At 35.6% G+C, this 9,667-nt stretch overlaps 2 protein-coding genes and 1 long non-coding RNA gene across 5 annotated transcripts; 1 reads left to right on the top strand and 2 right to left on the bottom strand.

Moving 5' to 3' along the window:
• Positions 1–413: 413 nt before the first annotated feature.
• Positions 414–6,919, bottom strand: Cat (Catalase). The gene is made up of 3 exons (XM_020953968.2): positions 6,774–6,919; positions 1,314–2,234; positions 414–1,251 (listed from the first exon to the last, which is right to left on the bottom strand). The coding sequence occupies exons 1-3, from the start codon at positions 6,828–6,830 to the stop codon at positions 709–711; spliced, it is 1,521 nt and encodes a 506-aa protein (XP_020809627.2). The 5' UTR covers positions 6,831–6,919; the 3' UTR covers positions 414–708.
• LOC147642785 (uncharacterized) lies at positions 3,712–4,333 on the top strand. 2 transcript variants are annotated; one of them, XR_015272953.1, is made up of 2 exons: positions 3,712–3,902; positions 4,008–4,333. It is a non-coding gene; the product is annotated as an uncharacterized LOC147642785 (long non-coding RNA). The 2 variants fall into 2 exon arrangements; XR_015272954.1 differs by having other exon boundaries at positions 3,990–4,333.
• A 1,123-nt stretch (positions 6,920–8,042) lies between the features above and the next one.
• HipHop (HP1-HOAP-interacting protein) lies at positions 8,043–9,644 on the bottom strand. Of its 2 annotated transcripts, none has more exons than XM_020953967.2 (3): positions 9,481–9,644; positions 9,102–9,431; positions 8,043–9,041 (listed from the first exon to the last, which is right to left on the bottom strand). In XM_020953967.2, the coding sequence occupies exons 2-3, from the start codon at positions 9,421–9,423 to the stop codon at positions 8,773–8,775; spliced, it is 591 nt and encodes a 196-aa protein (XP_020809626.1). In that variant the 5' UTR covers positions 9,424–9,431; positions 9,481–9,644; the 3' UTR covers positions 8,043–8,772. The 2 variants fall into 2 exon arrangements, with proteins under 2 accessions (XP_020809626.1, XP_020809625.1); XM_020953966.2 differs by having other exon boundaries at positions 9,102–9,425; positions 9,481–9,617.
• Between the last annotated feature and the right edge of the window lie 23 nt (positions 9,645–9,667).

Genomic DNA, 9,667 nt, shown 5'->3' with positions numbered 1-9,667 from the left:
GTTAATAGGGTCGGAAATAACTCCTTCACAGCGTTAGAAGCTTTTGACTAAAATTAGAATACGCTTCATGGATCTAAATTTCGAATTTCTGTATCCTATAATAATATAAATTCAAAAGGTGTGCGCCAATTAGATTTAATATCGATAACTATAAAAGCTTTTCTTTTAGAGATGATAAATGAACGATTACTTTACTACTTTAACAATCGATAAACCTTTACAGTTTTAGAGTAATTGATTCGGGAAACCTGTTGCTTAAAATTTGAATTTTTGTTTATCTATTTATTTAAATATTCCCTTTCATGAAAGTGTTAAACTGTAATTCTAAATTTTAAAAAATATATTTTTGATTTTTAATTTAACACTCAAAACGAATATCATTCTCCTCTTCAAATTAAACCATCAAATATATATTTTAGTATCAAAATATAGTTTATTGTATATGTGCATCCATTTGCATATAATTGTATTTCGTGTATAAACTAAGACAATTTTGAATATCAAAACAAGATACAAGCACAATAATTAATTAATTAATTTGATTTTAGCCCGCAACCAAGGTAGCCGATAAGCAAATATGCTTCTTGTTGTTAGTCAGAGTCGTCGGAATTGGGTGTTGTTGTTTGTAGTTGTTGGAATCGTTAAGTTCCAAATAGGGTTAAACCGTAATTAAGGCCAAGAAAAACCAGATCTGGTAGATATCCATGCTTAGAACTTGGAGGATTTGGCCAGATTAAGAGCTTCGGTCAACATGCGTCCGAAATCGGCATGAACCAGGGTGAAGTTCTTCACCGCACGCTCCTGCAAGAACTGGCTGGCATTGTTCAAATGATCGGCAATGTTCTGCACCAGACGCTTCTTGGCGCACTTGTCGAGCACATGCACCCAGAAATCGGTGACCTGGCCATAGTTATCCTCAGTATCACCACTGCTGTAGCGATAGACATCGCCAGTGACGGGGCAGCAGGTGGACAGAGCCCTGGCCCTAGGGCATTCCTGGGGTCCATTGAAGGAGTTGGGATAATAGTTGGGAGCACCGTCCTGGTTGTCGGTGACATTCATGGCGCCATCACGCTGGAAGTTGGCGACCTTCACCTTGTAGGGACAATTGACGGGAATCTGCAGATAGTTTGGTCCCAGACGATGACGATGGGTGTCCGAGTAGGAGAACAGGCGACCCTGGAGCATCTTATCCGGAGATGGCTCAATTCCGGGCACCAAGTGAGCAGGACTGAAGGCGATTTGCTCCACCTAAAAACAATAATTAATAATTTATTAGTTTAAAAGCTAGTATCCATAGATAAAGCACATACCTCGGCAAAGTAATTCTTGGGATTGCGATCCAGCACCAACTTGCCAACAGGAATCAAAGGATACTCCTTGTGCGGCCAGATCTTGGTCACATCGAACGGATTGTACTTGAACTTCTTGGCCTCATCGAAGGTCATCACCTGAATGTACATCGTCCAGCTGGGGAACTTGCAGGTCTTGATCCTGTTGTACAGATCCCTAATGCTATAGTCCGGATCGCTGCTGGCCAACTGATCGGCCGCCTTCACATCCAGATTCTTGATGCCCTGATCCGTCTTCATGTGGAACTTGGCATAGATGGGCTCACCCTTGGCATTGACCAACTTGAAGGTGTGCGAGCCATAGCCGTTCATGTGGCAATAGCCATCGGGAGTTCCACGATCGCTGAACAGGAAGCTCACCTGATGCGTCGACTCTGGACGCAGGGTGAGGAAATCCCAGAACATATCGGGATCCTTCAGATGCGTCTGCGGATTACGCTTCTGGGTGTGAATGAAGCTGGGGAACAGGATGGGATCGCGGATGAAGAAGATAGGAGTGTTGTTGCCAACCAAATCCCAGACACCATCCTCCGTGTAAAACTTGACGGCGAATCCACGAGGATCACGAGCAGTATCGGCAGATCCACTCTCACCGCCCACCGTGGAGAAACGGATGGCCAAGGGAGTGCGCTTCTTAACCTTGTCGAACATCTTGGCGGCACAGTACTTGGTGATATCGTGGGTAACCTCAAAGTAACCAAAGGCACCAGCTCCCTTGGCATGCACCACACGCTCGGGAATCCTTTCGCGATCAAAGTGCGACATCTCATCCAGGAAGTTCACATCCTGCAGGAGCACAGGTCCACGGGGACCCACCGTCTGTGTGGCATCCTTAATGCCAACGGGTGCACCATGACCAGTGGTGATGGCTCCGGGTGAGACCTGCAAATAGAAATACAGGTAAGTGCTATTAGTTATAAGTTCCTTTATAATTTACCATGTAAATGGTTTATTAATAAATTCTTGTTAATTATTTTTTTCAGCTTAATTAAAAATGTATTTACCGGCTACATTGCAAAGTGCAATTCTCTTAATATTTTGTTATATAATATTACCAGTTCAAAGTGTCCCCTAATCTTATCAAAGCTTTAAGGCGATAATTCTTTTTTTGGGCCAGCGGACTTTCATATTTCTTTTTAATAATCTATGGACACTGTCATGAAGAAAAACATAAACATAAAGATTATAGAACTTTATCACTTCCTAGGGGGTCACTTTGAAAGGTGTTCTAGTGCAAAAGTATATATATTTTCATGGTTTTTTAGTTAAGTGGGAAAATAATGAGGTTTTAAGGAAGTTTTAAACGATTACAAAATAAAATTGATTGAGACTAAATACCAATTAACATTTTTAAAGTAAACCCCTTAAATTCCCTGCTTTTGTATAATAATTAATAACACCTTTTTGTAAAATAATAACAATAAATTATTAATTCTCATCGAATATCGCTGTCTCTGGTCAGACCTGAATAATCAATTAGCTTTGCTAAATGTCCCTCATTTATCAAACGGAGATATTTTTTTGTATTATATCAAGTGTCTTTCCATTTCATTATCATCTTCCTGTGTTTTCAATTAATTTCCCTGGAGACATACCACACCTTCTGTGGATGTTTTAATCATTTATTTCGCATGCAAGCCAGCTACTCATTATAGAATTAACTCAAGTCAATTCGCAAAAATGCACACTGTTTCGCTAATGTTATTGCGAAATTCAAATGTGAAAGCATTTCTAGAACACACTGTGTGTACATATATTAAAGAGTTGCATGGGTTAAATAGAGGTGATATCTTTATATATCAAAAGTTAACCCCCCTGTGGAGATATAACAAATAATTAAAGCTGCAGTTTAGATTTCGCAACAATGTCGTTTAGTTGTCGTGAATTACTTAGGGAATTATATACTTTTAAGTGCTCTACTGTGGTTATCTATTTTATCTGATTTTAATTCTTTGAAGTAGGATGACTAAAGGGGAATGATTTATACTTAGAAGTACAAGAAACGTGTTAAAGTTTGTGCAGATTAACTGAATCTTCAAAGAATATTTAATTTAGACTACATTTTTTGCTAGAATTAAAGTGGAAAGTTAGTTGCATCCATAGTACACAGGAACCTCTATTTAATAATAGAAATATATAATATATTTTATATATTATTTGATTTCAAGACCCTCCTCAATAATTGCGTTGCAATCAGTAGCTAATTTTAAATTCAAAGCAGCTTTCCAGCTCTGAATTATACATCTTGTTTTGTTAACTCTCCCTATAAATTCTTTATTTGATTTTGTTGTTCTTTTTTCAAGACACTTCTATATATGTATGTATTTTTATGGCTTATAAGTATACACTCTGCACTCCTGTCTTTCTATATTTTTTTCATCTGCTTTGATTTAATCAGTATTGTTTGCACTTTGAGACAACAATGTGGATCCACTTTCTGGAGGGGACAGAGATACGAAGAAGTGAAGCAAAACCGGGAATGGTAATGGAACTCGATTCACGCCCCAACAAGTCAATCTGGTTCGTATCGGGCCTCCAATATAAATATGTGTATGTATTCCCAGCAAGAACTGTGATAAGAAAACCTCGTACGATCTCGAAAAAAAGAATGCAAAAATACCTAGACTACTGAAAAAGTCTGTTTTTTAATTGCAGCATGTCAGCGAAGTGAACAAACAAAATGTTAATGAGGGCAAAGGCTTAAAAAGATCCCTGTGCATCTGATAAAAATTATAAGAGAGACAACATTTTCTACTAGATATCATTTATCACAAGAAACTGAGTCATTTGAAGGGCAGCAAATACGGCAGATGATTAATTCTGATATTACAATGAAGATTTCAAGTGATGAGTTGTGAAATTATAGCTTTAAGTAGATTCATTTATAGATAAGAATACAGAAAACTGCTGAAATTCTTTTATATATCGAAGAAATATTGTAAAAAATTAATTTATTAAAGCAATTAAGTTAAAGGAATTAAGTTTTGTGTTTAGACTTCAATCCATTCATCAATATTATATTTTTTTTCAAGTTTACCAAGATTTTTACGATACTCTTCTTAGTTTTTCCCTTCGATCAACTTATTTTACGACCTTCCCCAATAGATTTGGTTTCAAAACTTTGCTATTCTAGAATTTTTTCCAAATTCTTGGTTAATCGCGTCAAGGTATTATTATACGATTCTCCCACTATATGTGGAAACAAAGAACCCCAACTAGTTGCCATGATTATTTAGCGAAACAAAGGCAAACATTTAATTGCCTGATAGAATGCAGTTTTCACAGTTTCGTCATAGAAGGTTAAAATCGTTTAAAACAACACGAACCAAATGCAACCAACCAAGTAAACTGAGCAACAGCTTTTTGGCTCTCTTCTCTGGGTCACTGCGAAAAATATTTACACATACTCGCTTGTTGCATAACCAAATTGGAGAAGGAAAATTTACGAAACGCATTTTCCCTCCCAAGTGTGGAAAGGCTCGAACCCAAAACGGGTTTCTTTTAGCCGGGTTCGTTGTCTCGTGATCGACGCGGCAGCCAACAAGCCCATTGCAACCAGTTTATGCAACATTGAGCCGGTCGCAGCAAAGTCCATTGACTTTCCAGACATTTTCCAACCACAAACAAGTCGTATATATGCATTTATACACATATATATGTATATAGAAAATATAATTGCAATTGTTTGCTTTGTGGTATAATAAAGTAGGGGCGTAAGTCGGTAACTTTTTTAATTGATTTCTTTGACTCATCCATTTAATGCGGTCATAATTTTGTTTACGTGAGATATATGTATATTGTTTGATATATAATTATATTATTTTTCAGTCCGTAAAATAGAAATAATTAGTGTTCTTGAGTAGAACCCTTCTTTTAATTATCGCCCTTTAAACACAATTAAAGTATTTCGCTTCAATAAGTCAATAAAGATAATTGCATTTCCTTTCCACAATTTACTAAAAATAATTGGTTCTTTGTATAACTTTATAATTAAGCTATATAAGTATATATATATATAATATAAGTATAATTTAATAATGTTTTTAAAAGGTTTTTCAAAGTTAATTCTAACTATATTGTTGCTATATCAAAATTCCTACCAAATAGGTATATATTACTGATAAATATAATCTATTTGGGCCAATTACTTAGCAGGTTTTTTGATGCTTATCAAGGTGACTGGCATATAGCTCAACTCTAAATATTTGAGTTTCATTTATCGATTTATGGGGTACATGCAAAAAAGGGGGAAAAAACAATGTATAATATAAAGAAATACCCTTCAGAGGTATTATAATTTCAGTCAGAAGCCTCAAAATCAGTAAAGGAATCATTTCCGACCCTATAAATCATATATATTCTTGATCAGCATCAAAAGTTGAATCGATCTAGCTATGCCCGGCCGAAAAAAAAAATTTCGGAAATTTTTCCAATTTTTATATAATTTACACTTTTAAAGTGTTGAAAAATTGATAAAATTTTAAATTTTTTAAAAAGGTAAATTTAGTATGCAGATTTATTAACCTTACAAAAACTAACATAGGAAAGCTTACCGAATTAAAATTAATACATTTTTGGCTTAGTTATGATATTTCAAAAACTTTGATTTACGCACAAAATTGCCCAATAAAAATATCGATATTTTAAGATACAATTTTTAATTCTTTTCTGTGCATTCTTTTACGATTCTTCCATTAATTACATTTGAAATACTTTTCCAAAATCTGCCCTGTGTACTTTGTGCATTTTGCGAGCGTCACGATTTTTCAATTTTAAATCATTAAGCGAACACAAATACCAAAGTGTATTCGAAACGAAAGCGAACACTTAGCACGAAAGTGCAAACAAATTCGAATAAATAAAATATAATGAACATGCAGCGACTAGTGCCAAATGAAATTGAAAATGGCAAAAAGAAACGGAAAGCAAAACAAAAGCCAAAGGTTGCCTAAGGTTAGAGGTGGAAAATAGGGGGAAAAAAACGTTGGATTAGGCCCTCCAAATCCATCGAGGAATATTTATTGGTAAACTGATAACTCTTATCAGTTTTGATAAGAGAGGTATAAATAAACAGGCAGAGAGCCGGAAAGAGAGGGAAAGGAAGAGAGCAGAGAACGCGATAGCGACCGCTCTTGAACTTTGAACTGTTCGCTTGCGAAATGCACGATCTCTGTGGCTTTTTGCATTTTTTAATTATTAACGATTATTCCTATATAGAAAAGTACAGCATTATAGCCATCGCCTTTGTTTTGCCTTTGTTGTCTTATTTTTGTTTATTTTATTTTGAACATTTCGTTTCTGCTGCCCTTCCTCTTTGCCTTTCTCTTTTTTCCTACTTTCGGGCCGGCACACACACACGCACACATGAAAACAATCGCACACAGATTCTTGGTCGCACACTGACAACACCAACACACTCACCGTTTGAGAGTTTTTGTAGTCAATCAACTGATTCGATGCGGCATCGCGGTCAGCCATTTTATCCAGAAATTTTGCGTTTATTTCTCGTCTTTAATAAAACCAGAATTTTGATTTGTGCTTGGAGCAGATTTTGTTCCTTTGAGTTTGCTTGCGCCGAGAATTGTGTCGATTTTGTTTATATAGCCCCTGCTAGTGTTGCCAGTTTAGCTTTAGCTTTAATTCAGGCTAAATCTGGCATGTTTGAAAATGGTTAAGCTTTTAAAGCTTGCAACTAGCTAATGGCTTTTAAAAAAGCTTTGTCAATGTCAATAAACGATTTGTTTTATGGTTTTGTCTATAAAAAATAGTTTTAGAATAAAAAAAATACTATAATCATATTAAAGTTAAATTCTCACCTCAATTTGCTCTTGAAATTTAACAGCCCCGTTTTTAGATTTACATTTTACACGTGTACAGAAAAATTTTACACGCTTACAGATACATGGTGTCGAATTTGGAGTAAAATTCTCTTACATAGGCGTCAAACCCTTTAGTAAAAAGTAAAATTAATTAACAGATCTTTCATACAGGGCTGTCGAGTGCTTGCAATACAGATTGTATTTTTTAATCTATTATTTTATATATTAATGGTAACTTCGCTGGTTCATATAATTTTATTTCGATTACTAGGAATAAATGCAATATAATCTATATAGATTTATGTTTAAAAACAATGAAGTAATGCCTGCTTTTATTTCATTCACCTACACAAATAATAGAGTTTTACATTCCCAGTTTTGCATTTTCCTTTATATCTAACGATCGTTTGAATGGCAAATATATGATATACTCCGATTTTAATAATATTAAAAATTCTAGAATAATATAAAAAAGCTATATCCGAAATTATATGCAAATCTGGTGAAAATTGGAATAGTTAGATTTTTTTTTTCTAAAAAATCTTTTGATCGTTCCTATGGCAGCTATATAATATAGTCGTCCGATCCGACTTATATACGAGTGATAGATAGATAGAGTGATATAGAAGACTAACTGCAAAGTTTCATTCCGATAGCTTTAAACCTAAGACTAGATTGCTTAGGAACGGACAGACGGACATGGCTAAATCGACTCAGCTATTGATCCTGATCAAGAATATATATACTTTATATGGTTGGAGGTGACTCCTTCAATGCGTTGCAAACTTCTGAAATTATAATATCCTACCCTGCAAGGGTATAAGACAATCTTTTTTGTACAACTAATTTTTTTCATTTAAATAATACAATATTTTCTGGGCTATTGGTAATAACTTAAATATTAAGTTGTTAATTGCTTCATTCATTTATTTTTGTTTCTTTTAATTCTAGAATATTTAAAATATTTCTTTTAAAAATTATTATTTTCAAAAAGGGTAACATTAACTAATTGGGCATTTTCCATTCCATTTTTTTAAAATTATATTTAAACTAAAGTATTTTCATAAAAGGTAACGTTCTTTCTGTTTATAAATCACTTATTAGATATTTTAAAAGCATGATGCAGATCTCATAGGTAAATAATCAGAACTGCTTAAACACTTAACATTAATTTATTTAAAATTTTAGAAAGACGACAAATATTTAAACTATTTAGCCTACAAATCGTTCATTCTTGCTATATCTTCTTATTAGAAAGTTACATTAAATTGTTTGGTGTTTACAAGGATCTCCCAATGATATACATTTTTAGTTTATATTTTTCAATTATATTTAAACTAAAATATTATTTCTTTTTAATAAATTGCATACTTATATATATATAAATATTGTGTCGGGACTGATTTATACACTTAGTAAAATTAAGAATAAGCGTTAATATTGTTAATATGAAGATAATAATTTCACTAAGTTTATTCTGGCTCATCACGGGACTTATTAAATACGACTCCAAGCGGATCCTTCCAGAAGAATCCGCTTTGAACAACAACAATAAATATAAGGGATAGATTGAAGTGCAGTTGGACAACTTTACCCGCTGGCTACCCCCCTGTTGTCCCAGCCAGATATATATCCATAGCAGTCTTATTTATATGCACAAATTGACGCCTCTTGGGAATAGGCTGAATGTGGGGCAAACGCGTACCATTCACCGCATTAAGGCTGAGGTTGGAGTTGGCATCGTCGTCGTCGCTGATATAAGATGTGCTCCTTGCCGTTGGCGCTTGCGGTGAACGTCCACGTCTCTGATTTTTCTTGGCTGCCGCTGCAGCACTCGTCCTGGTCCTGTCGTCGCTTGAGGTGCTTGAGTCTAGTGAGGAAGGCGGTGTTATAGTTATACTTGGCACTGTCCTACGCATCGTCACCGTACCAGCCTGGGGTGGATTTAATATACTCGGATCGGAGCTGGTTCGCTGGCTGTTGCTCACATCCGAAATGCTGTTGGTAGAGGCCTGACGCTTGTCATGGTGCTTCCGGGCATTGGACATCTTCATGCGGTATAGCTTCATCAGATTCTGATAGCATTCGAGGCACAAGGTGCATCCCAAGCGCATATCAGGGTTAACGCGTTGTGCGAACCGCAGCAGGTTTGGATCGTTAATGCTGCGATTCGGCGTCTTCAGCAGATGCGGCCCTATTGCGCACCTCTTTCGCGGACCCTGCGGCGGGTCTTGGGAGGATGACGGCGCCATCTCTGCAACTGTTTCTTTTTAGTTTATAGTTTGTGATTTAAGTTTTAAATAGCTTACCTTTGATTTGTTGTTCCTTGTCACAAAATTTTCCCGCTTATGCGACGCCAGAGAAGGGAAAACATCGATGACCTCACAACGAAACAGCACAAAAACATCGATATGTAAAACGTCACACAGAAAGGTGTAAAACATTGATGGAAAGATTTGGAACATTGCTAATGCTGTTGGGAAAAATGTATAGTTA

Source organism: Drosophila serrata, unplaced genomic scaffold (genome assembly GCF_035046125.1).
Source record: "Drosophila serrata isolate PLE 108 unplaced genomic scaffold, ASM3504612v1 contig_359, whole genome shotgun sequence".
In the NCBI taxonomy this organism is placed as follows: domain Eukaryota; kingdom Metazoa; phylum Arthropoda; class Insecta; order Diptera; family Drosophilidae; genus Drosophila; species Drosophila serrata.
The sequence above is the reverse complement of the archived record's forward strand: the minus strand, read 5'-3'. Positions and strand labels throughout refer to the sequence as shown.

Excerpts from the sequence above, each read along its gene's own strand:
- HipHop (XM_020953967.2), bottom strand. The coding sequence starts at position 9,423 with ATGGCGCCGTCATCCTCCCAAGACCCGCCGCAGGGTCCGCGAAAGAGG. Across the intron at positions 9,042-9,101 it reads ATTAAATCCACCCCAGGCTG|ACTCAAGCACCTCAAGCGAC; the intron begins GTACGGTGACGA and ends CTTCCTCACTAG.
- Cat (XM_020953968.2), bottom strand. The coding sequence starts at position 6,830 with ATGGCTGACCGCGATGCCGCATCGAATCAGTTGATTGACTACAAAAAC. Across the intron at positions 2,235-6,773 it reads ACTACAAAAACTCTCAAACG|GTCTCACCCGGAGCCATCAC; the intron begins GTGAGTGTGTTG and ends TTCTATTTGCAG. Across the intron at positions 1,252-1,313 it reads CCAAGAATTACTTTGCCGAG|GTGGAGCAAATCGCCTTCAG; the intron begins GTATGTGCTTTA and ends TATTGTTTTTAG.